The following is a 26,808-nucleotide window of genomic DNA, read 5'->3' on the forward strand; positions in this document are numbered from 1 at the left end:
GATGCAGGATTACAATGGGAGAGACAGCTAATGTCCCAGAGAACACAAGAGCCCGGATTAAGGGTCCTTGCTCTGTTTTTAATAGGATCAGAAGGCTTCCAAACATGGTGATGGACGTGCACAAAGAGACAATCAATCTGTGAACATGAACCCATGGGCATGAGGGAAAGGGGGTTTCAAGATATAGGGTGTTAGGGGTTAGGGTCAATATAAAACAAAATCCTGGCCCCTGGCAGATGGTTGTTAACAGCTGACCTGAGGCAGCTTCTCTGTTTATCTTAGCTAGTCTAGGGGAGAAGACAGATGCTACCTCAGGATCCACAAGGCACCTTTCTTTTGCTAATTAGCTCCCCTCTGGGCATCTTCACCCTGCAGCCTACAGCCTATAGCCCTATTTACCTGTTTACCTCACTTGGTCCTTCCTTCCTGTGAAAACAGCTTTCTGCCATAGTACTAAATTGGGGAGTGTGTCCTCCTGAATATCTAATCTTGTTTACCTCTCACACCTTGGTCTTGGAGCCTTTGCCCCGCCCTCTCTATACCTAGATACCTAATATTGTTTACCCAAACTTGGGTGTGAGCATCCTATGGCTTTGTAATTTTCTATGCCTGGTTAACCCATCAGTTCAGGCTCAGGGAATTCCTAAGCTGATTCCCCACAAAAATAGGCAGTCTTGTCTGCTTTATTCACAATCTTGGAACTTAGTATTTCAACATGACCCCTTTGAGATAGGCTTAATAACAGCTATTTGTATGATCACCCCTTTTTTCACATTTTTTAATCTCATTCTCAAATGTTTCTGTTGAGTCAAACCTTCACTTTATGTTCAATAAAGTATGATACCTCTTGGCCTGTGTGATTTTTACCATGTAGGTAGCATAAACCTTCAGCAAACCTTCAGTATTTAACTCCAAGGGAGAAAACTGAGCTTTGAGATGTGTGGACTTTAGAAATAGACAAAATCTAGAGATACCCTCCTTTAAAAGAATAAGTAGCTAATCTCCTCGTCCCAAATCAAGGTATTAATTTACTGTGCGAAAGTCACACTTTTCATGCATCTGACTAATTTAATGAATTTGTGGTCATTTCTCTGATTCAGCATTCAAGAATTGTATCGTCTCTTTTGGTGCCATAAAATGCTAGGGAATGCCACTTTAGGAACTTGGGACAAATCATTTAACCTTTTTGAGTTTTACTCGCATTATCAGTAGTAAATGGGATGAAAGGTGATCATTACTTTTATACCCTCTCCCTATAAAGTTTTATGGTTATTGAATGTGAGATTCAGAGAGCATTACTAATTTCCCAGAATTCCACCCTAACGTCTGTTTCACTTTGTTCCTTTTGTGTTGTGGCAAACTTTGGTTCATAAATTTTAGGGGACACTGTCACTTTTTTTGAGAACCTTAGGATCCAAAAGAAAAAGAATTGTAAAAGGCAGTCAGGGAAAGAATAGCTCCGTGCAGAAAGAGGAAAGCTTCCTGGTTTTGTTACAGGAGCACCTCCATGTCCCATGTTTTAAATCTGGCTGTTGTGTAAATCCCAGGTGGTAAGGAAAGAAAAGGACACATTTTGTCTCTTGTCTTTTCATTTCTTTGTATCTCTTGGTCAGATGGGGTGGGGTGGGTGGGGAATTCTCAGTAGCAAAGTGTGGATATGAATAAGTACAAAATTAAGAAAGCCCTTTTAGGGGCGCCTGGGTGGCGCAGTCGGTTAAGCGTCCGACTTCAGCCAGGTCACGATCTCGCGGTCCATGGGTTCGAGCCCCGCGTCGGGCTCTGGGCTGATGGCTCAGAGCCTGGAGCCTGTTTCCGATTCTGTGTCTCCCTCTCTCTCTGCCCCTCCCCCGTTCATGCTCTGTCTCTCTCTGTCCCAAAAATAAATAAAACATTGAAAAAAAAATTAAAAAGAAAGCCCTTTTAGAAATTTTGGTAACTTCTGCTTTTTTAAATTCCAACAGAAATGAAGGAGAGTTTATAAAAATTACTATTACTTGTAATGATAAAGTAAACACAAAATATTTTCCTCCATTGAATTTATGACAAACTAAGTGTCAACTGATAAAGTTAATGAAAAAAACTTCTTTTTATTGACTAAAGTAACAATTACCTTTAGTATCAAGTTCCATTAAAGGTTGAAGAAAAAAAGAAGCACAGAGGAAGTGACATGGAAGTATCAGAAAACATACATGATGCTGCGGCTGCTGGATTAATTGCACAAAGACAGAATGGAAAAACTGATAACCATCAATTGCCTATTACAGAAAATAAAGATTCTGATAGGTAAGCCTATAGCAATATTTAAATAGTAGGTAATTGTTATTTTCCTATGCAACAATCTTTTCTAGTTTGAGCTAATCTTCATGATGAACAAATTTCGTATTTTTCGTGGAGATATTTCATCCTACGTGCTAATGAGAAAAATGTAAATACCAATGAGATACCATTTTTTGCAGTCATAGTGATAAATATTTTATTAAATAAAATAACCAAAGTTAGGAAATGTGAGGAAAATGACATTCTTAGACACTGTGGTTGGATGAAATTGGTAACTCCTTTCTGAAAGGTGATTTAGCAGTGTATTTCAAAATTTCAAATATGTCGGGGCACCTGGGTGGCACAGTTGGGTAAGCATCCAACTTCGGCTCAGGTCATGATCTTGCACTTCACGAGCTTGAGCCTTGTGTCAGGCTCTGTGCTAACAGCTCAGAGCCTGGAGCCTGCTTCAGATTCTGTGTCTCCCTCTTTCTCTGCCCTTCCCCTGCTTGTGCTCTGTCTCTGTCACTGTCAGAAATAAATAATATAACGTGAGAAAAATATTTCAGGTAGGTCATCTCTTTATTCCAATGGTTTCATTGCCAGGACTGGGTCCTTCTGAAATACATGACTTCTATAAGCAAGCGCATGCGCCTGCACGTGCAAACACACACACACACACACACACACACACACACTATAAGGGCATTTATTATATATTATTACATATACAAAATAGGACAGATATATTAAGGTTACATATATATATATATGTTACATGTATATGTGAAGGATATTGTATATGTGAAGGATATAGTCACATGTATATGTGAAGGATATATGTGAAGGAGATAGTCTAAATGTTTATTGACTTATTTTGAGAGACAGACAGAGAATGTGCACACTCGGGAGCCCAAGCATTGAGGGGGAGCAGAGACAGAGAGGGAGAGAGAGAATCCCAAGCAGACTCCACGTTAACAGTGCAGAGGCCAAGACAGGGCTCGATCTCACGACCACAAGATCATGACCTGAGCCAACATCAACAGTCAGATGTTCACCAGACTGAGCCACCTAGGGGCCCCAGAGATAGGCTAAATATCCATTCATTAATAAGGAACTAAAGTTTCACTTCTATAAAGTAATGGGGCATGTGACCATTTTAAAAAATGAATTTAGGTCTATGTGTACTGATGGTTTAACAAAGTATATTTAAAGCATTTGGTTTGGTTTGACGTCATGTCTTATGCACATTTTGTTAGAATATTTGAATATCTCCTGAATTGCAACGGAAGTTCCCTGCTACACTGGCAGTCTACCAAGAAAATTGCTAGTTATTCGATTTTTGGTTTTGTTCCCCAGTGCATGAGTGCTCCAATGTTGGACCCTCAACTTAATCTGATTATTGCCAAGAGGATTCACGTGGCAACATGTCTCATATTCTATATAAACATTTCATGGCCCCTGTGCTATAAACCAAGATGCTGGTAATGCAATGAATCATTTTTATAAAGGTACCTTGCTTGCATGCCATTATCCTGCCTTTTTAGAGACTATATTTCAACATGAACCACACCAAATTTTTCAACAGTGCCTTCATGTTGTACAATTTGTGACAATTCAGTTTACAAAGTAGGACTATTTTCTGCATTCCCAACTCCTTTTACTTCTGTGTATAAAATTTTAATATGACTCATTACTTTGGATAGTATAAAATATCCTAGAGTTGGGTGACGTTTTAAAAATGTTTATTTTGAGAGAGAGAGAGAGAGAGAGAGAGCATGCACACATGAGTGGGGGAGGAGCAAAGAGAGAGGGAGAGAGAGAATCCCAAGGAGGCTCCATGCTGTCAGTGCAGAGCTCGAAGCTAGAGAACCTAGAGATCATGTCCTGAGCTGAAATCAAGAGTTGGATGCTTTGTGGACTGGGCCACCCAGGTGCCCTTAGAGTTTAATAATTTTTATCAAGCACGAAATACTGCCCTTGGAACTTCGTTTTTCTGTGGTCTTTCTAAGCATGAGAAAAATGGTAATCAGCTTATATATATCTAGAAAAAATTTAAGGAGTCTTCTCAGTGTATAATTTTGTGAGTTATTTTGTACGTTGGTCTGGCATTTTAAAAAAGCAAAAAAAAAAAAAACAAAAAAAACAAAAAAAACAAAAACAAAAACAAAACCTAGTGTTACATATATGCAATTTTTAAGACTTCCAAATATTACAAAAATACTACCTAATCAGTATGTAACAATTGAAAACTACAGCAACAATAGAAAATTAGATCAACCATGACCATTCCACTTAGCTATGAAATCTGTCAACAGCCTTCTTCACTCTCTGATCCTGATTTCCCTCCCTCCCATCCACTCTTGAATTCATTGTAGCAATTTTCCCTCTCACTCCTCCAGAATTGTTTTTTCAAGGTTACCACCGATTTTCACTTTAATAAATCTAAACAATTTCATACATCTCATTTTACTTAACCTTTCAGCGATATTTGACCCAATGGAAAACTCTCTCCTCCAAAATTCTGTCTCCATGTTGCTTGTAGGCTATCACTCACTCACCTGATTTTCCCGCTGCCTTTCTAGTCTGTACACCTCAGCCTGATTTGCTTGTTTCTTCTCGTCCCCCACCTTTTAACCCATTGATGTCTTCCAGGAATTTGCCTTTGATTTTCCTTCTCTTGACTTTTACTATCTTGTATATTCTAATGATCCTCAAGTTTACATCTCCAGCCCGGATCTCTCTCCATAATTCCAGGCCCGCATATCAAACTGCCCACTTGATATCTCCTTCTGGATAGCTATTGCAAACTTAACATGTCCCAAATTGAGCTCCTGATATTCTTTCTTAATATTTGCCTTGCATGTCTTTCCTAATTGAGTTAATAACAGTTCTATGTGTTGCTCTGCTAAAAAACTTGGTGTCATCTTTGACTCCTGTCTTTTTTTTTTCTTTTTTCTTTCACTTTTTCTTTCTCTTTTCTTTTTCTTTTTCATACACATGACATCTCATCTGTCAGCAAATCTTGTCATGTCTTCCTTCAAATATATCGAGAATCCAAACACATCTTCCATGACCAATAGACTATCATCTGTTGTTTATATTGGTGTAATAGGTAACTAAATGGTCTTCTTGTTTGTTTGTTTCTTCTTTGGTTTTTCCTCTGTTTCCGTTAATTCTAAACACATTGGATCTAGTAAAACATAAGTCAGATTGTGTCCTTCCTCTGCTCAAAGCCTAATTGCCTCCCATTTCGCTCAGAGTACATGCCAAAACTCTTCCTAATGCCGACAAGGCCTGTGTATGATCAGGTGTCTCCTTCTCTCTCTCTGATTTGAACTCTTTTCTACCCCTTTCATTCTGTCCAGCCATACTGATTTCTCACTACTCTTTAAGTACTTCGGACATACTTCTGTGCTTGCTGTTGACTCTATCTGGAATGCTTTCCCTCAGATACCTCATGGCTTGCTTTTTCCTTTTTTGTTTGTTTCTCCTTTCAGGTTTTTGCTTAAAAGTCACTTTCTTAGCAAGGCCTTTCTTGGCCATCCTGACTAGTACTTCAACTACCCTTTTCCCTATAACACATCAAAATGTGATTTCTCTGCTTTAGTTTTTCTCCTCTAATACTGTATATTTTGCCTGTGTAGCTTATTGTTATTGTATGTTTACTTCACTCATGAGTAGGATTGTTATCTGTTCATTGCCATGTCCTCAGTGCCTAGAAAATGTTCTAGTCTATATAGTACTTATTCAATAATGTTTATTGAGTGAACGGAGTTTAACTTGTGTGTATAGTTTTTAACATAATACTAGCCCCCACCTTGACAAACCTTGGCGTGGGTTCATTCTGACAACTAAACCTGTCAGTTATGTACAGTTTTTGGATTTTGGGGGGCCCAATATTGTGTTTACTTCCTACTTGTTCTTTTAGTTGTATTTATGTTAGTTTTCATTATGGTGAAATGTATCAAAGGAATAGCAATCTTCCTTTATAATTATTAAGGAAACTAAAATATGGTGGCAAATTATTATAGGACTTTAAAAATTCTTGCCAAAGATTATGAGCCCTCAATATCTGAAATAAAAAGATGAAGTTGGAATTGATCACTTACAAATAAGAGCGAGCTATGCTGGTTAGGTATAGTCTTTTTTAACAGAGCAGTCTGCTATTCTTATACAGGGTTTGGGGAAGAGTGGAGTTTGAGAATTAGGGGACTTTCAGAAAATTAAATGGTTTTTCATCTAAAGTACCATGCTTATTTGGGTGAGACTGTTGTGGATTGGTTGGCACGCTGAAGCATGTGTATTGGAGTCATTTTTGTCCTTTATTCGCTGTCTTTCAGAAGGAAGGAGCTGAAATGGATTGGTTGGTGAGTAGGGCTGGTTGGCATTGATTAACACATTTAAAACTGATTCTGGTGGCTTCTTGTTACCATGGCTACGTGTTAGGGTTTCTTTTTGTTTTGTTTTGTTTTGTTTTGTTTTTCTAAGTTTGAGGTGGCTTTCCCCAGATGTTTTCTACTTAAAAGTTGCTTCTATTGACTGGGTTCAAAATGAAAGCTATTTCAAATTCTATAATTACAGATTCATTTTTGAAGTTTGGGTCGAGAGGAATTGTTTGATAATTGCTTTCACAAAGATTCTTCTTTTCTTGGATGTTATTTCCACGAAAAGAGTTATCTGTATAACAGTTTTTTGAAAAAAACCACAATTGTTAGTTTTGTTTTTGTTTTTGGTGCTCTTTGGGGCTCATGTTTAAGTCCTAAAAAAATCTGCGGGTAATTTCATTATTTTTGGAAATGTTTGTAGCTGTATGGTAATAATATTCTGTTGCATGCATTTAGTCCATGAAAACAGAATTATAATTTTCTTTTTGGTGAATCCCCCATTTTTTTTCTATCAGGATTAGATATTAGGCGAAAAGTATGCAAAAGTTACCAAATCATTTTTTTAAATTTTTTAAAATGTTTATTCATTTGGAGAGAGACAAAGTGAGAGTTGGGGAGGGGCAGAGAGAGGGGGAGACAAAGATTCCGAAGCAGGCTCCAGACTCTGGGATGTCAGCACACAGCCCGATGTGGGGCTCGAAGCCACAAACCCTTAGATCACAACAGAGCCAAAGTCATACACTTAACGTACTGAGCCATCCAGGCGCCGCAAACCATTTTTTTTAAACAAAAGCATAACTAATCAGATGATTGTTATTTCTGAGAGATAGATAATAACATATGAGTACTTTTGAATTTTTTAAGTTTTTCCAGATGTATGAGATATAAGTAACATACATCTGTGTAACTGTAAGGTGTACCTGTATTAATTTGATACACTTTTATATTGTCAAATGATTACCACAATAGTGTCAATAGTTCCATCATCTCACATAAATATCATTTCTTGTTTGTGATGATCTAGTCTTGTAGCAACTTTCAAATGATATGATACAGTATTGTTCACTGTAATCACCATCCTGCACATTAAATACCCAGAATTAATTAATCTTGTAACAGGTAGTTTGTACCCTTTGACCAATATCTACCCATTTCTCACAGCCTCCTAATCCTGGCAACCACCAGTCTGTTCTGTTTTTCGTGCAATTTTTTTTTAATTCCACATATAAGTCAGATCATACAGTGTTTGTCTTCCTGTGTCTGACTTCTTTTCACTAAGGATAAAGCCCTCGAGTTTCACTCATGTTGTCACAACTGGCAGGATTTCCTTCTTGTTTGTGGCTGAAAATATTCCATTGTAACTGTATACCATATTTTTAATCCATGGATCCAGTGATGGATTCTTAGGTTGTTTCTTGACTATTTTTTTTAATTTTTTTTTAGCGTTTATTTATTTTTGAGACAGAGAGAGACAAAGCATGAACGGGGGAGGGTCAGAGAGAGGGAGACACAGAATCTGAAACAGGCTCCAGGCTCTGAGCTGTCAGCACAGAACCCGACGCGGGGCTTGAACTCACGGACCGCGAGATCATGACCTGGGCCGAAGTCGGCCACTTAACCGACTGAGCCACCCAGGCGCCCCATGTTTCTTGACTATTGTAAATAATGCTGCAATAAACATAGGGCTGCAGATATCTCTCCAAGGTAAGGATGTCATGTCTTTAAGACATATACCCAGAAATGGGATTATTGGCTCATTTGGAGGTTCTATTTTTAGTTTGTTGAGGAGCCACCATACTGTTTTACTTAGTGGCTGTCCCAATTTACAGTCCTACAGGAGTACAAGGAATTCCTTTCCTGTACGTCCTTGCCAACGATATCTCTTGTCTTTTTGACAATAGCCATTTTAATAGGTCAAAGTGATATCTATATACTGCAGTTTTGATTTGCATTTCCCTGATGAATAGTGATATCGAGCACCTTCTTGTGTACCCTTGGCTATTTGAATATGTTTTGAGGAGGGGCGCCTGGGTGGCGCAGTCGGTTAAGCGTCCGACTTCAGCCAGGTCACGATGTCGCGGTCCGTGAGTTCGAACCCTGCGTCGGGCTCTGGGCTGATGGCTCAGAGCCTGGAGCCTGTTTCCGATTCTGTGTCTCCCTCTCTCTCTGCCCCTCCCCTGTTCATGCTCTGTCTCTCTCTGTCCCAAAAAAAAATAAAGGTTGAAAAAAAATTTTTTTGAATATGTTTTGAGGAGAGACGTCTTTTAAGGTGCCTTGCCCAGTTTTTAATTATATTTGTTTTTAGCTGTTGAATTGTACGAATTCCTCACACATTTTAGATATTGACGTTTTTCATATTTGTAGCTTGCAAATGTTTTCATCCTTTCCATAAGTTGCCTTTCCGTCATGTTGCTTGTTTCTTTGCTGTGCAGAAACATTGCTGATTGCATTGGTTGTTTTTGCTTTTATTGCTTGTACTTTGGATGTCCTATCCTAAATCATTTGTAAGATCTATGTCAAGGAGATTTTATCCTCTGTTTTCTTCTAGGAGTTTTATGATTTAAGATTTTATTATTTTTTTTTATTTGTCTACTTCTTTTTTTTAAATTTTTTTATTTTTTATATATATGAAATTTATTGACATATTGGTTTCCATACAACACCCAGTGCTCATCCCAAAAGGTGCCCTCCTCAATACCCATCACCCACCCTCCCCTCCCTCCCACCCCCCATCAACCCTCAGTTTGTTCTCAGTTTTTAACAGTCTCTTATGCTTTGGCTCTCTCCCACTCTAACCTCTTTTTTTTTTTCCTTCCCCTCCCCCATGGGTTCCTGTTAAGTTTCTCAGGATCCACATAAGAGTGAAACCATATGGTATCTGTCTTTCTCTGTATGGCTTATTTCACTTAGCATAACACTCTCCAGTTCCATCCACGTTGCTACAAAAGGCCATATTTCATTTTTTCTCATTGCCACATAGTATTCCATTGTGTATATAAACCACAATTTCTTTATCCATTCATCAGTTGATGGACATTTAGGCTCTTTCCATAATTTGGCTATTGTTGAGAGTGCTGCTATGAACATTGGGGTACAAGTGCCCCTATGCATCAGTACTCCTATATCCCTTGGATAAATTCCTAGCAGTGCTATTGCTGGGTCATAGGGTAGGTCTATTTTTAATTTTCTGAGGAACCTCCACACTGCTTTCCAGAGCGGCTGCACCAATTTGCATTCCCACCAACAGTGCAAGAGGGTTCCCGTTTCTCCACATCCTCTCCAGCATCTATAGTCTCCTGATTTGTTCATTTTGGCCACTCTGACTGGCGTGAGGTGATACCTGAGTGTGGTTTTGATTTGTATTTCCCTGATAAGGAGCGACGCTGAACATCTTTTCATGTGCCTGTTGGCCATCTGGATGTCTTCTTTAGAGAAGTGTCTATTCATGTTTTCTGCCCATTTCTTCACTGGGTTATTTGTTTTTCGGGTGTGGAGTTTGGTGAGCTCTTTATAGATTTTAGATACTAGCCCTTTGTCCGATATGTCATTTGCAAATATCTTTTCCCATTCCGTTGGTTGCCTTTTAGTTTTGTTGGTTGTTTCCTTTGCTGTGCAGAAGCTTTTGATCTTCCTAAGGTCCCAGTAATTCACTTTTGCTTTTAATTTCCTTGCCTTTGGGGATGTGTCGAGTAAGAGATTGCTACGGCTGAGGTCAGAGAGGTCTTTTCCTGCTTTCTCCTCTAAGGTTTTGATGGTTTCCTGTCTCACATTTAGGTCCTTTATCCATTTTGAGTTTATTTTTGTAAATGGTGTGAGAAAGTGGTCTAGTTTCAACCTTCTGCATGTTGCTGTCCAGTTCTCCCAGCACCATTTGTTAAAGAGGCTGTCTTTTTTCCATTGGATGTTCTTTCCTGCTTTGTCAAAGATGAGTTGGCCATTTCAACAATAGCCAAATTATGGAAAGAGCCTAAATGTCCATCAACTGATGAATGGATAAAGAAATTGTGGTATATATACAGAATGGAATACTATGTGGCAATGAGAAAAAATGAAATATGGCCTTTTGTAGCAACGTGGATGGAACTGGAGAGTGTGATGCTAAGTGAAATAAGCCATACAGAGAAAGACAGATACCATATGGTTTCACTCTTATGTGGATCCTGAGAAACTTAACAGGAACCCATGGGGGAGGGGAAGGAAAAAAAAAAAGAGGTTAGAGTGGGAGAGAGCCAAAGCATAAGAGAATGTTAAAAACTGAGAATAAACTGAGGGTTGATGGGGGGTGGGAGGGAGGGGCGGGTGGGTGATGGGTATTGAGGAGGGCACCTTTTGGGATGAGCACTGGGTGTTGTATGGAAACCAATTTGTCAATAAATTTCATATATATATAAAAAGAAAAAGAGTCACATGTTCTACCAACTGAGCCAGCCAGGCACCCTTCACTCTTGATTGAGCTTTGATAATTTCTGTCTTTCACGGAATTTACCCACTGCATCTGAGTTGTCAAATTAATTATATAAAGTTCATAGTATTACTCTGTTATTTTTTTAGTATCTGTGAATTTCCAGTAATGTTAGTTACATTACTAATTTCTGATATATTGTTAATACTTCCCTTGTTTCTCTTCATTTTGGGATCAGTCTTGGTAGAAATTTATCCTTTTTTTCACCTCCTGAAAGCATTTGGTTTCATTGATTATTCTCTATCGTTTTTCTGCTTTCTTTCATGTGATTTTTGTCTTTATTAGTTCCTTTCTTCTGCTTGGTTTGTGTTTAATTTGTTTTAGTTTTCTAGTTTCAAAAGGTGGAACCCAATGTCATAGATTTCAGACCTTTCTTCTTCCTCATCCTCTTCATCCTCTTCTTCTTCTTTTTCCTCTCCTTCTTCCTCCTCTCCTTCTTCCTCCTCTCCTTCTACCTTCTCCTCCCTCCTCCTCCTCCCCCTCCCCCTTCTCTTCTTCTTCTTCTTCTTCTTCTTCTTCTTCTTCTTCTTCTAGATACTGTAGAAATCTATTGGCATTATTTTACCAAAATTTTTCTCAATTGTGAAAAATTAAAATCAGTTCTTCAACCTTTAGAAAAAAAAAGAAGAAAATCTCTTTACTATAATACACCATGAAAATAGGCTATCTGCTTGCCACATTGTGTGTGTGTGTGTGTGTGTGTGTGTGTGTGTGTGGTTTTTTTTAATTACACTATGGCCACAATCCATTTCACACAATTTTTCAGACAGGTAAATAAATACCAAATTATTTCCTTTCAGGCCAGCCACAAAACTTTAAGGAATAGACCCTAGACATGTATGTACTTGACAGAGCAGGCTCCTGGTTGAGCCAGGCAGTTTTAGTATCATTTCCAGGGGTCAGCAATCTATGGCCCATGGACTGAATGTGGCTTGGCTTGTTTGTGTATGGCCCTGAGGTAAGAAAAGTTTTAGATTTTGTAAAGGGTTGTAAACAAAGCAAAAACAAAGTACTAAGGGACAAAAGTATATGGTTTACAAAGGTTAAAATATTTACAGTTTGGCCTTTTACAGAAAAAGCTTGCAAACCCTTCATTTATACCAATGTTGTACAGAATTCAGACAGTGCAATTACAATTCTGAGCTAATGTTCCTTTAGTGTGACCCAGAATGTAGCAACATCCTACAAAGATGTTCCTCTGATGTCATGGGTTAGAATTCCTTTTCTCTTTTTTCTTCATCTTCATATCATTAAACTTCATCCTCATCTCTCTCTCCATGAGTGTGGAGATTTTTCAATTTTTCATTTAGTAAGACAGCGATTGCTTTTGCATCTCTGGCATCTATTTGCTCTCCCCAAATGTTTCTCTTTGCTTTTTCATAGGGATAACATTTAACAGTCGGATAGGCTCTGATGCCAGCTTTCTGGCATGTCTGAGCCTAAGCATGACAGTCTATTTTTCCAGCTTTCACTTTTCCTTTCATCGTCTTAGCCAAGAGCTTAAACTCTGGAGCAAAATTTTGGCAAGGTCCACACCAAGGAGCATAGAATTCAATCACCCGGTGATTTTTCCCTTGTATAACTTTTTCATCGAAAGTCTGAGTCATTAGATTTGTGGATGCTTGAGGTCGAAATCCCGGACCCCAAATCTCTCTTCTAGCCATTGTAACTGTGATACTGAAAAGCTTTATTTGGTTTTTGGGGGAGGGGAATCTTATCTCAGGGTATCTCTGAACATTTTCTTGGGCACAAAAAGAATGATACTGTTGGCATTCTATACTGCCCACAGTAACTGTCCAGTTAGTGTCCGGGCCATTCTTTTCCATTCTGGCATTAGGACTTGACATGGATGACACCATGGGAGTAGAAGTCAACCATCCAGACTTCATCATGGTTTCTTTGTTTAGCTAGTTCATTGAAAGTGGTGGGTGTCAGGGAGGTCGCTGAAGGTTCCTAAGATCCTCTATGAATTCCAAGATCTGTTGTTCAGCAGAGTGATGTCCTTATCCATGAACCTCGGATTGGTTGAATACAACTGTTGTTGGATCCGCCTGAATGTTATACGTGTTACAGGGTCTCTCGTGAACCGTACCATCTAGTGTACCAAACTAAAGCTGACCACGCAGATGCTTTGATGCTTTTTGTAACTCTGGCAATAAAGCTTGACATGGTGGACACCATGGCACAAACAAATCAACAAGCCACGGTTCCTGTCATCGGCGGGAACATTTTGAGGTCCAAGTGTGGCAACATGAGAATTACCACTTTCTTTGGCAAAGGCTAGTATATCATATAGAATCTTCTTTCCATGATGAATTTCATATTCTTTGGTTCCTTGTCCTTTAAATACTGTTAGACATGGCTGAAATAAAGAGAGGTTACTACAGATGTCTGGTGCAGAGGGACAGTCAGCCTTGCCAACTTGAATATGTTCACTTTTGAGTAGAGTTTTTAGTTCCCTCAACTCAGGATCATTTGGATTTTCATGTTTTCCGAAACTAAACGATAAGGGCCATAGATGATGAGACAATCGATCCGTTAGTGTATTTGCCAAAAGTAGCTCAAAATCTGGAAGACTATGCATGATTTCCAAATATATTTCTCGAGCATCCAATGAATTAAGGAACAAAACGCTGCTTTTCTCTCTGTTATTTAATGGGGCGCCAGAGGAAAATAGGCAGTAGTACTTGTGATAATATCCAGACTTTTACAAAGTTTGTCCTGGGTGGCACAGTCCATCCATCCTACATTAACCAGACCATCCAACATGCCCCTGAGCCTGAGTCGTGTCTATGAAGTTAAACAATCTCCTCCTTTGCAACAAAAAGTGATCAGCTGGCCAATACCAGCAGCAAAAGCAGTTTCTATGGAGTGAACACAATTTCCTGTCCATAATTCCATCACTGGGTTTCTAACGTGCTGCATGGCGAAACTCACCAAACTTTCCTTTGATCTGTCCCCGTGATATTTCACCGTGGCCGTTCCAGACCTAAAAAGGAAGAGGCTGGGAGATCCGTTGACTCCTTTCATTCGGCAAAGCATTCTATCATCACCACAGTTAACAGCACCAATTCAAAGTAATCCATCTACTTCTTTAACACAGTCTCTCCATGTGGGAGCTAATTCATGGCAGTGTGAACATCCTGGGGAGTAAAAGTTCACAAACCACAGTTCTCCACAATGAACAGCAGCATCCACTTCTCTTCTATTCAATGTCATGCTTTCAAGATCATCATCATAAATACCAAAATCATAACGATCATAATCCCAGCTTTCATACGGGCCACCTTCTGGATCATCTGCAAGTCCCTTCTCTCTGTATTTGTCATGCTTTTCCCACAGATCGTCATCTTTGAGTACTTCATATGCTCTATTTATTTTTGAAAATCACTCTGTACGTTAGGATTATTCATTTGGTTGGTAGGTTGGTTGGTTGGTTATTTATTTATGTATTTATTTAGTGTTTATTTACTATTGAGAGAGACAGAGACGGAATGCAAGTGGGTTAGGGGCAGAGAGAGTGGGAGACACAGAATCCAAAGAAGGCCCCTGGCTCCGAGCCATCAGCACAGAGCCCAACGCGGGGCTCTAACCCACGACCTGTGAGATCATGACCCAGGCAAGTGGAAGTTGGACGCTCAACTGACTGAGCCAGCCAGGCGCCCTGGGTTGTTCGTTTTTTTTTTTTTTTTTTTCAGGATGTAGCTTCAATGCCAACTTCGTGAAAGCTTGTCTTATCTCTCTACTGTTTGCAGTCCTGGATACTCCAAGTAAACTGTAAAAATCCTGATCTGTTCCCACGAAAATGGTCATATACACTATTAGGAAACAGAATGACCCTTTTCAGGTCCCAGAGGTAGTCATTTTCATTGAAGCAGACTCCCATTCTTTCTCTGATACAAGTTCTGATGAAAGTGAACATTCAGATATACAGCTGGTTCCAACTGAGAGAATATGCAGGTTTGAGAACTTGTGTTCACGTTACTCCAAGAGCGAATCAAGCACCATGAAATTTTCTCCCAAAATGTCAATCTGTGTAGGCTCAGTAATCTCCACTTCCTCAGATCACAAAAGATATCGAAATACTTTCAGGAATCTAACCTTCTTAACATTCTGTTTCTCCTTTCTTCCTTGAATCCTCAATGTCTAAATCTTCTCCTTACCTGCGAATGGTCTCTGGCTCATTTCCAACTCCTTGTCATGCAACCAAAACATACGTTTGTAAAGTATAGCGGTGGAGAGTAACAAATACTCAGACTAAAATAAGCAACCAGAGGAAAATCGAGAACACATTGTCCAATACCACCATGGGACAAGTGGTTCTCCTAGGGGTCCTTCTCAGCGTGGGTGTGGTGGACTTGATCTGCACCAAGCTTCAGGGCCAGGTGGAAACTGCCGGTAAACGCAATAGGAAGGATTTCTGGCTGCCATCAGCCCAGAATAGGATGTGGGGAGAGGGGAAGGATGGGGACATCCCATGAAAGAGACTGCTGGCATATGAAGTCTCCGGCAAGCCTAGGGTGAAAAGAGCCTGAGTAACTGAGGCTTAAGTGAGAGAAAGGGTCGCAAGAAGCTGGGAAGCGAAGTCGGAAGAAGGGTGATGATGTAGGTAGTGAGAAAAAGATGGGGAGCTAGAACACAAAACCCATGGCAGGGGCGGAGAGGAAGGGAGGGGAGACAGGTGCAGAGGCATTGGGCTCTCCCTTCCAGAAGGACCATGCCTCTGCCACCGCCGCCGCCTCCCGCTCCAGCAGAACCCGGGGCCCGACCCATGCCCACCTCAGTCTAGGGGGGTCTCCTCCTACAGCTACTCCCCCACCTTCAATTCCCGGCATTGGCGGACCCCGCCCCCACCCACCCAAGTGCCTGCTGTGCGCTGTGAACAAAGCACCTGCTCTCCAGCCATTGCCAGGGTGGGGCGGGGCAGGGCAGGGTGCCTTGGGAAGCTGGGGGAGGAGCCACAAAGGCAGCAAGGAGCACCGCACTTCCCTCTTCTTTTTTAATGTATACATTCAGTGCTATCAGTCTTCATGTGAGTGCTACTAAAGCAGGACTCTACAAATTCTACTATGTTTTCATTTTCATTCAGTTCAGAATCCTTTCTAATTTTTTTTTTCTTTTTTCATTACTTCTTTGACCCAGGGGATATTTCGATGTGTTCTGTAGTTCACAAATAGTTGAGTATTTTCCAGAGATATTTTTGTGCTTGATTTCTGATTTGATTGCTTTGTGGTCAGGGAACACACTATTATGACTTCAGGCCTCTTGACTTCTTCCTTTTATTAAGATTTATTTTTGACCCAGAACATAGTCTTTTTTGGTAAGTGTTCCATAGATCCTTGAGAAGAATAGTGGCGGCCAAGTCTACTATGCCCTTGTTGATATTGAGCGTGTTGAAATATTAGACTATAATTGTGAATTTGCCTCTTTCTCTTTTCAGTTCTATCAATTTTTGCTTCATGTACTTTGAAGCTATTAACAGACACATGAACATTTAAGATTGCTCTTAATTGACCCTTTTATGATTATATAATGACCTGTTGTTTATTGCTGGTAATATATATATATATATTTTTTTGCTTGAAACTGTTTTGTCTGCTATTCATATAGCCACTCTAGCTCAGCCTTCTTTGGTCAAGTGTTAGTGTGGTATATCATATTCCTGTCTTTCGAACAAATTTCTGTCTTGACATTTAAAGTGCATTTTGTATAGGTGGCATCTAGTTGAGTCTTCCTTTTTTATCCATTCTGACAGTCTGCGTTTTAGTTGAGGCTTTTAGACCGTTTTCATTTACTGTGATGTTTTTGTTCAATATATGAAATTTATTGTCAAATTGGTTTCCATACAACACCCAGTGCTCATCCCAAAAGGTGCCCTCCTCAATACCCATCACCCACCCTCCCCTCCCTCCCACCCCCCCATTAACCCTCAGTTTGTTCTCAGGTTTTAAGAGTCTCTTATGCTTGGGCTCTCTCCCACTCTAACCTCTTTTTTTCTTTTTTCCTTCCCCTCCCCCATGGGTTTCTGTTAAGTTTCTCAGGATCCACATAAGACTGAAAACATATGGTATCTGTCTTTCTCTGTATGGCTTATTTCACTTAGCATCACACTCTCCAGTTCCATCCACGTTGCTACAAATGGCCATTTACTGTGATTTTTGAGATAGTTGATTTGAATATTTCATCATGCTGTTTGATTTGCATTTGTCCTATCTGCTCCTTGTTCCCGTTCTCTTCTTTTTCTGCTTTCTTTTAATCGAGTAATTTTTATGATTCAGTTTTATCCATTTATTTATTTATTCATGTATTCATTTATTCATGTATTCATTTATTCACTTATCTATTTAGGCTTCCTAGCTAGAACTTTTCAGTTTTGCTGCTTTAGTGGTTGGTTTAGGGTTTATAGTCTATGGCTTCAGCATCACAGTCTCCCTTCCAGTAATGTTATACCACATCGTATAGAGTTCAGGCAAATCACAAGAGTTGACTTCCATTTCTTCTTTCCTAGACATATCCTTCCTGGGTCAGTGGGATTATAGTTTTCATGAGGTTTAGGAAGATTTGGGCCATTTTTTTTTTCCTGTCCCTTTCCCCTGCCTCTTTGGGCAATTGTATATTTCCCAGTTGAAGTTTTCTCCCAGGTTTCCAATGTTAAACTTCAGTCCTTTGTTTTGTGATGTCTAATATGTGTTTATTCCTACCCATCGTATTGTTCATGGCTAACATAATTTACGTCTCTGTAAGTACTATTTGGTTTTTAAAACAATAGCTCCCATGCCTCTAGTTATCTTTTCATGCTTTGTTTGGAGATATAGTTAAGTTACTTACAAACCGTTGGATCCTTTAGTCTTGCTCTTACAAATTATTGGATGAATCCAGAGTGGTGATCAGCCTAAGGCAAATTATGAGTTTTTCTATCTTAGCTAATGTGAATAGATACTGTCCCTCGTGCTGTGGGAGCACCAGGCAGTGTTTCCTCTACTCTTTTCAGATTTTTTTTCCCTTGATGACTTCCTTCCATGTATGCACTGGTTGTTACTCTGCTGAATAGCCAAAGGGGACCCTGTGCAGATGCCCAGGGTTCTTTCTGTGTCCTGCTTTCTCCTCTCCTGGATGCTGACCTGTCGTCTCTATCTGCCTTGACTTCACCAGACTCTCAGTTTTGCCACCACGACTCAAGGAGTCTGGTGAAATCTACTTAAATCATTTATTTATCTTGTTTCATAGCCTGGAAACTCTCTCAAGGCAGTGAGCTTGGGCATACGTGTTAGGCTAACGTGTTTTGTTTTCAGGGATCATTGTCCTTTGTTGTCTGAAGTTCTGTGTCTTGAAAATCATGTTAAAATTGTATTTTGTCTGTTTTGTTTTTGCTTGCTTCAGGTAGGAAGATCAATCAGTACGTGTTACCCCATCTTGGCCAGAAGCAGATTACAGTGGAACTTCGGCACATGCTCTAGACTGTCGAGAGTGCTTGTCTTCCTCCTTTGCTTAATTGTCTCCTGCTCATCCTTCATTCCTCAGTATATTTATCTCTTCCTCAGGGACATCTATCTTCCTTGGGCCCAATCTAGATCAAGTTATGATCACAGAACTCTGTCTTCTAATAGGAACTATCTGAATTTAGAATTACCATTTGAGTTGTCTTTCTCCTTCACTAGACTTTAAGCTAATCGAGAGCCAGGGGTCTTCTCTATTGCATCTGTAGAGCTGAGTATAACATCTTCCATTGAAGGTATATATTTACTCAATGTGTGAATGAGTGAATTGAAGATGCACAGGCCTGTATATGCAAAAAGTACTCATCTATTTTATTTCTGTTTCTTCTCCGATGCAGATTCTGCTGGCTTCTTGAAAATCCAAGATATACGTGTTTCCTATGAGAAATTAAGGAAACTTAACAAAAATCACTGTAAACTTCTTATGGGAAAAATGACAAAAATGGACAAAATGGTTAGTGCACTACAAAACGAGCTACAGGAAGCCAAAGACATGATATCACGGTTAGAACATCAAAAAGTGGAATGGGAACGTGAATTCTGCAGTTTGAGGTACAGCATCTTGGCTTTAAGGAAATATTTCAACTGTTTCCTTTTATACTACAGATGTGTAGGGGCAGTTTTGTAATTGCTGACTTACCTTATGGGATTTTCCTGGAAAGAATACTTGTTTAGTGTTGTGAGGTGTGCGATTCTTGGCAATAACACAGCAAGTTCTTAACAGTGAATACTTCTAATACTTTAATGTATATTCCAAATCACAATTTTAATGGCCATATGAAAGTCCACCATAGTCCAAGAAACATCATTATTTAAGAGATTGAATTCTGCTTGTTTTTCATCTCTCTGTATTTTAATTAATGCTGTCAGGAATGTCTTTTATATAAATCTGTTTCTACATGTCTGGTTACTTGCTTGGAGTCAATTCTTCAATATAATGTAATCTGGTGAAAGTATAAAAATTTTTAAAAAGGTCTTTGATCCATATTTTTAAATTGTTCTCAGGAAAGTTTATATTACTTTCTGTACCTACCAACAGAATATAAAATGGTCATTTTTCTCAAGACAGTAAAATCCGCCAAAATTGATTCCGTTTGCTTCTTAACATGCAGGGGTTAAAAGGTAAAGTGGGGGTGCCTGGGTGGCTCAGCTGGTTAAGCATCTGGCTTCGGCACAGGTGATGATCTCGTGAGTTTGAGCCTTGCTTTGGGTGGGCTCGAGCCCTGCTTTGGGTGAGCACGAGCCCCGCTTCGGATGAGCTCCTCTTCTCTCACTCTGTCTCTCCCTCTCTGTCTGCCCCTCGTGGGATTCTGTCTCTCTTTCCCTCTCTCCACCCTCACTCACTTGCGTCATCTCTCTCTCAATAAAAAATTTAAACAAAGTAAAATGGGGGCGCCTGGGTGGCTCAGTCAGTCAAGCGTCCGACTTTGGCTCAGGTCATGATCTCAGGGTTCGTGAGTTCGAGCCCCACATCGAGCTGTGTGTTGTCAGTGCAGAGCCCACTTCGGATTTTCTGCCTCACTCTCTCTCTCTCTCTCTCTCTCTGTCTCTGCCCCCCCCCTTTGTTTGCATGGGCTCTCCCTTTCTCTCTCAAAAATGAATAAACATTAAAAAAAGTAATACGGAAAGTGGTTACTGAGAAGTTTTTTCAGCATCTCTGTCATAGGTAGATAAAATTAATTCAAAAGTGTATGCTGAAAGGTCATATTACTCTTTATTGTTTACTTAATTAATACGTATCCTGTGTTGTTCTAGAAGGGATGTTTAAGTGATTCATAAAGTAGGTAATCATCAACAAGGTAAGTTGCAAGTGTTATGGAAGAAGAAACAAAAAGCATAGGCAACAGATATTAGACTCGTCAGCGTAGTCTTGGATGACAGTAATCTGCACGTGTATGTTGTGTAAACAACATCCACAGATGCTCTCTTTCTCTGCACATCACTTTGGAGGTACCTGTAAGGTTTCGTCAAGTGGAAATTTTATTTCCAGTGAATTGATAAACTTGCTTATAAACAGCAACTTCTCTTTTTAATGAGAAACTGAATTATCTGTCCTATGGAGGAATAATTATACCTGTGGGAAAGGGGGTAATTTTCAACTCTAACTTTCCTGGATAATTTCAAACTTCCTTTCCTACAACACCTACCAGAGTTATTACTGACTAAAACTAACGAAGTTTCATAATGCTTTCTCCTGGCTTCTTTTCAACTGTATGTATGGTTTGGAAGACATTGAAGTGACAAATTAAAAACATGAGCCCTACAAGGAAAACAATTGGAGACCATAGAAATTTTTCATTTGGATAATAAGCCAACTTATGTGGAACCAGATCATAAAATGAACTTTTTATGTCTAACAAAACAAATTTTAAAAGAAGCACATGTAATTGCAGATGTACCTTAAAACAAGAAGAAGAAGAAGAAGAAGAAGAAAGAAGAAATGCTGATATGTTATATGAAAATATTAGGGAAAAGTTAAGAAGAAAAGAAGACGAATATAAGAAAGAAGTTGAAACAAAACAACAAGTTGAACTCGCTCTTAGAATGCTAAACACGGAATTGAAGGCCACAAAAAATCAGGTAAATCAGTCTTTGATAAAAACTGTATTTCCATCTATATTACATAGTGTAATAGCATACATATATATTTTATAGTATCCCTTTGACTCAATATATATTCTTTAGGTTTAAAATAAATTAAAACATGGGATTATGTTCTTTTGAACATTTTTTTTAAAGTTCTCCTCTTCAGCTTTTGACCTTCTTTTTTTTAACGGTATGAGACCAGAATCATAATGAAATGTGTCTCCAGGTTGTAGAAGAGCGCAGTGACACTCAGTGGCAACTTTCTCCAGAACAGAAGGCCAGAGTCTTACAAGATGGAAGTCTAAACAATCTCTTTTGCAAGCAAAAGGAGCTAGAAATGGCTCATAAGAAAACTAATTCTAAGGTATCTTCTTTAGTTATTTTGAAGTTCATGTGTGTATGTATTTGTATGCATTCTATTTTTTAGTTATTGTTACTTTTTTCTCCGTGTGTATGTGTGTGTGTGTGTGTATATATACATATGTGTGTGTGTATCTATATGTGTATATATATATATATATATATATGTATGTACATATGAAACTGAACTCTGATCATCATGGAAACTATAGAGGATTTTAAAAGCACATATATTTAGCGGAGGGTCATGGGGGACGGTGGCATTTTTGCTTCACTGGATAAAATAATATTCTTGATTAAATGCATTGTCTGCAACAACTAGTGACATTCATAATGTCCTCGTCCAAAGAGAGGCTTTTATTACTTTCTGTAGGAATTGATGAGCTTTCCCTAATCTCAAAACTATTGCTACTAGCAACATGTGTTTTAGTTTTGAACAGTTACTTCACTGCCTTGATATATTAATAGTTTAGGTGAACACTTCCGCTAATGGACAGGAGGACAAGTGTAGCCAGTTCACTGATCATATTTTCGGTATCAAGTCTCCTACTTTTGAGAAAAGTAACACTTTTGCTTCAAGTAGCATCCTATATCATTACAAGGAACTTTTGATAACAATGGTATGCTGTGGTATATACTTAATGATAATTTATTGATAGGTATTTTATTCCTAATAAAATAGCTGAGTGTATTTCCCCTCCTTTATATTTATTACTGTTTTCAACATGAAGAGGAAATGCAAGTTATTGCAGCAGTAAATCATCTCATGGTTTTCTAAGAGATGTATGAATTTCACCTTATTTCCTATGAGTATTTTGAAATACAAGACTTCTTTCGTACTTGTGTATTTACACTAGAGAAGTGGCAGTGGTTGGTGCAAGAGCACTAGTTGTGGAGTGAGAAGACCTGGGGAGAGTCCTGCAGCTCACCGTTTTAATCTCTCCATTCTAGAATTGTGATAACCAAATGAGTTCATTGATGTATGTAGAAGTGTTTCTATTATAGTACAGTGCCTAGATTTTTCAGTTATCAATAGATATAATTCTTATAACTGACTATCGAAATGGTAGCAAAGTAGATATCTATGAAATATTCTCAGGAAAGAAGAATTTTAGGAAATTTAATCTGTCCGAGTATATGCAGAGCTAAGGATTTTACTGTGGGGTCGCTGTGTTCGATATCTACTGTAAACTCAATTTTTAAGTATAGTCAGATTTATTAATCTTTTATTTTAGGCCTTCTGGTTTGTTGTAAATCAGCGAAAGGCTTTTCCAATTCTGAGATTCTGAACACTTTTCTCACAAATTCTTTTTGACTTTCATGCCTTCATTATCTTCAGTTAAAGTTCTGAACTTTTGGGAACTTATGCTTGTCTAAAATTTGAGATTTGGAGCCAACTTTATTTTTTTTCCAGTTGGATATTCACTTTCTGTAACCTACCTTCCTTCCTTCCTTCCTTCCTTCCTTCCTTCATTCCTTCTTTTCTTTGTCTTTCTTTCTTTCTTTCTTTTCATGTTTCTTTATTCATTAGAGAGAGAGAGAGAGAGAGAGAGAAGGAGAATGCAAGAAGGGGAGGGGCAGGGAGAGGGAGAGCGAGAATCCTGAGCAGGCTCCTGACTGTCAGCACAGAGCCTGATGCGAGGCTTGAACCCACAGAATGTGAGATCATTCCCTGAGCCAAAATCAAGAGTCAGACACTCAACCAACTGAACCACACTGGCACCCCCTGCAACCTTTTCATTGTTTAAACACAGATTATACTTTCATTTCAAAGAAAATCATGATACTGCCATTTTATTCAGTGCTATCTGAAAATGTGCTTGGTTTGACTTAGCTTTCTGATAATCATGAGAAAACACAAGAAAAACCACATGTTGCAGGATGAAATTGTCGTGCTGAGACTGGAAAGAGACACCATAAAAAATCAGAACTAGGCAGGGAGATAACACCTTTTGTGTCTTTAACTGAATTCAGTGAACAGGAATGTGTATGTGTTACAAAACGATGGTGAATTGATGTATGTGTTGATATTTCTCAAAGTACGTATGTGAGAGTTGTCTATTATTAACATAATTTAATAATAAGATGATTTAGAAAATCAGTAACAGAAATGTCTTATTAGGTAGTTGCGAGACAACTGCAACAAGAACTGGCTGATACTCTGAAGAAAAAGTCTATGTCAGAGGCTTCCCCAGAGGTTACGTCATATCTTCGTCTGGAAGATGAAACACGGGATCTCAAGAAGAAATTAGGTCAAATCAGAAGTCAGGTATGTAGCAAATGTAACCTGTCACCAGCTAACTTATAGCTGGTTAAATAATATAAAGTGTTTTAGGATACCAATTTCCATGGACCGCTTTCTTTGGTATTTTCATTATAATTAATTTATTATGATTTTAGTATCTTTACAATGCATTTATTTCGTAAACTTCTGCCTCTCCTTCTCCTATTTGTGTTATACATTGTTTTCTTATAATATTTACTCTTAGGAAAGTTGAGGCTTTTGTATCCTTCCTCACAGAAATTGAGAGACTTTTTTTGTTCTTTCTTTAATTTAAAATTTTTTTTACATTTTATTTATTTATTTTGAGAGAAAAAGAGTGAGAGAGAGTGTGTGCATGCGTGTTAACAGGGGAGGGGCAGAGAGAGGAGAGAGAGAGAATCCCAAGCAGGCTCCATGCTGTCAGTGTAGAGCCAGTGTGAGGCTCAGTCTCATGAACCATGAGATCATGACCTGAGCTGAAAGCAAGAATTGGACGCTTAACTGACGTAGCCACCCAGGTGCCCCAAGAGACTTTTGTCCCCTACTAAACAGTGTTTTTTAATGATATCTCTATTACCATGATGAGGCAAGCTGGGTCAAATCAGAAGATAATGTTTAATGGGATGTTTCAGATAATTGTCTTAGTTCTCATCTTCACTTTTGAGAAGAATGCATATTGATTTCAGGATGACTTGTACAGAAAGATCGCTTAACAAACCACTTGAATTTCGGCATTTCCTTCATTTTCTTTGCCTTTTAGACATATTGTCAAAGCACGGAAATATTCAGATCATGTATAGTATGGGCGCCCAAAAGCGAGAGTTAAGAACATTCTCTGTGTCCTGCCATTGGGTTTTTTTAAAGCTATTTTGAGGTACAAAACACATACCATAAAAGTCACCCATTTGCCACGCACAGTTCACTGTCTCTGTGTACACTCGTGCAACCATCACTGTCATCAAGTAGAATGTTTTCGTCACCCTGAAAGGAAACCCTTACCCGTTGCCCCCAGCCTCAGGCAACCACCAGTCTACTACTTGGTCTCTCAATGGAGTTGCCTCTTGTGAATATTTCATATAAGTGGAGTCACACAACGTGTGGTACTTTGGGACTAGCTACCTTTACTTAATGTTTTCTGGGTTCATCTGTGTTGGTTACAGCTCATATTAGTGATTCATTTCTTTTTATTGTCAACAGTACTCCATTGTGGGTTAAGACCCTTGTTCATTCATCAGTTGATGGACCTTTGGGTTGTGTCCACTTCTTGCCTATTAATACTGCTGCTTATGAACATTTATGTAGTTCTTGTGTGGACACCCGTTTGTAATGTCTCTGCCATCAGATTTTATCCTCTGAGTTAATTGGGTTGATTTCACCATCTCTCAGCCGTTACGCATGCTGTCCTTACTGTCTTTTTAGTTTCTGTTCCTCTTGAGTAAACCTATGTTATTCAGACTTGGCTCACAGTCTCCTTTCCAATGAACTTTCTCTGACTGTTCTAACTCCCATTAGCTTTAACTCTCTTGACACTTGTCATCTAGCCTGTGCAGAACAATTCACTCCTTTGTTTGACATTGTTTTAATTTTTTTCATGACAGGTAATTTCGTCTTCCTAAGTATACATTTAAGGGATAGTAATCTTTGATATGTGTGGTACTTATCCTTGTATAAATTGAAAATACTTTAACTTAACAGTTTTTCTGATAAAATTAAGTACTTTATACCGTATCAATAAATTCTTCTTGGAAACATTGGTATAGCAAAGCTTTTATTCTAAATGTATGCTAAGAAATGAAATACTAAATTGAGGGGTGCCTGGCTGGGTCCAATCCGATCAGAGTCTGCCTTTGGCTCAGGTCATGATCTCCATGTTCTTGAGATGGAGCCCTGCATCGGGCTTTCTGCTGTCAGCAGAGCCTAATTGGATCTGTTGTGTCCCTCACGTTTTGCGCCACTCAGACTCGTGCTCTGTATCAAAAAATAAACGTTAAAAAAATGTGTGTATATCTCTATACACACACACACACACGCTTATATAAGTAAAACTATTAATGAAAGCACTTAATCAAATAGAGGAGAAATGTTCAATCAAATGTTTAGGTTTTTTTTCCCTCTCACTATGAAAAAGCATGCTAAATTTGTCTTTCTTTCTTACACAGCCAGAACTGTGATTTACAGATTTGTATTACTTTACCAAGGCAAATATCTGGGGACAGCTTTTCTGATATGCTTTTACCACAAACCCTTAATCTCTTCATCAGAGTACATGCTAAAGCAGCCTAACGTAAAGAGTATGGACATGAAATGATTGAGGAACTTTAGTTTCGCAAGACTCATTTATTTCCATGTCAGTGGCTTTCCCTTGCCTCTGATGGTCCTGTAAAGGATCTACTACTCAGTCAAGGAGGTGCTATTTGTACCGTAGTCTGTGAGCATTGTGCACTCAGTGGTATAGAGAGGAAGTAAGTTAAAAGGATTATAAGTGGAAAAAAGTACTGTAGGCTAGTGGCATTGGCAAAGTTTTTTGAAGTACTGAGGAAATATTCTGGGCCTCATGCTCCCCATATGCTACCACTTGCGGTGGAATGAAGAATAACTTCAGTATAATTTGTATGGGGGAAAACTTGTATTGGCAGGCCACCTGCCTAAACTATCACATTGCATTCGAACACAAACTACAGCAACAGTAATCATGCTACATGCAGACACTTAGAGCTATGTGCCACGTACCCTTCTAAGTTGTTCATCTATTATTTCCTAATGTAATCTTCCCAACATCCCAGTGGGGTAGATACTATTATCATTTATTTTGAGATCACTTTTTTAAAGTCCTTTATTTTGAGAGAGAGAGACAGAGAGACAGAGAGATTTTGGGGAAGGGCATGTAGGGAGAGAGAGAAAAAGGGAGAGAGAGAGAGAGAGGGAGAGAGAGAGAGAATCCCAAGCAGGCTCCTCACTGTCCATGCAGAGCTCGATGTGGGGCTCAATTACATGATC

At 38.9% G+C, this 26,808-nt stretch overlaps 1 protein-coding gene and 1 pseudogene across 1 annotated transcript in view; one reads left to right on the forward strand and one right to left on the reverse strand.

The window, feature by feature from the left end:
- Window positions 1-12,337: 12,337 nt before the first annotated feature.
- LOC124507627 (dnaJ homolog subfamily C member 10-like) lies at window positions 12,338-14,992 on the reverse strand (annotated as a pseudogene).
- A 6,064-nt stretch (window positions 14,993-21,056) lies between these two features.
- The window catches only part of LOC124507937 (ankyrin repeat domain-containing protein 26-like), a 337,690-nt gene continuing 331,938 nt past the window's right edge, over window positions 21,057-26,808 (forward strand). The window contains exons 1-3 of the mRNA XM_047074396.1: window positions 21,057-21,182; window positions 21,415-21,552; window positions 23,671-23,817. Coding sequence (XP_046930352.1) covers window positions 21,147-21,182; window positions 21,415-21,552; window positions 23,671-23,817 — 321 coding nt within the window. The 5' untranslated portion in view covers window positions 21,057-21,146. The remainder of the gene's footprint in view (window positions 21,183-21,414; window positions 21,553-23,670; window positions 23,818-26,808) is intronic.

Source organism: Lynx rufus, unplaced genomic scaffold (genome assembly GCF_022079265.1).
Source record: "Lynx rufus isolate CCGP_SWC_20201006 ecotype Redwood Valley unplaced genomic scaffold, mLynRuf1.p SCAF_12, whole genome shotgun sequence".
In the NCBI taxonomy this organism is placed as follows: Eukaryota; Metazoa; Chordata; class Mammalia; order Carnivora; family Felidae; genus Lynx; species Lynx rufus.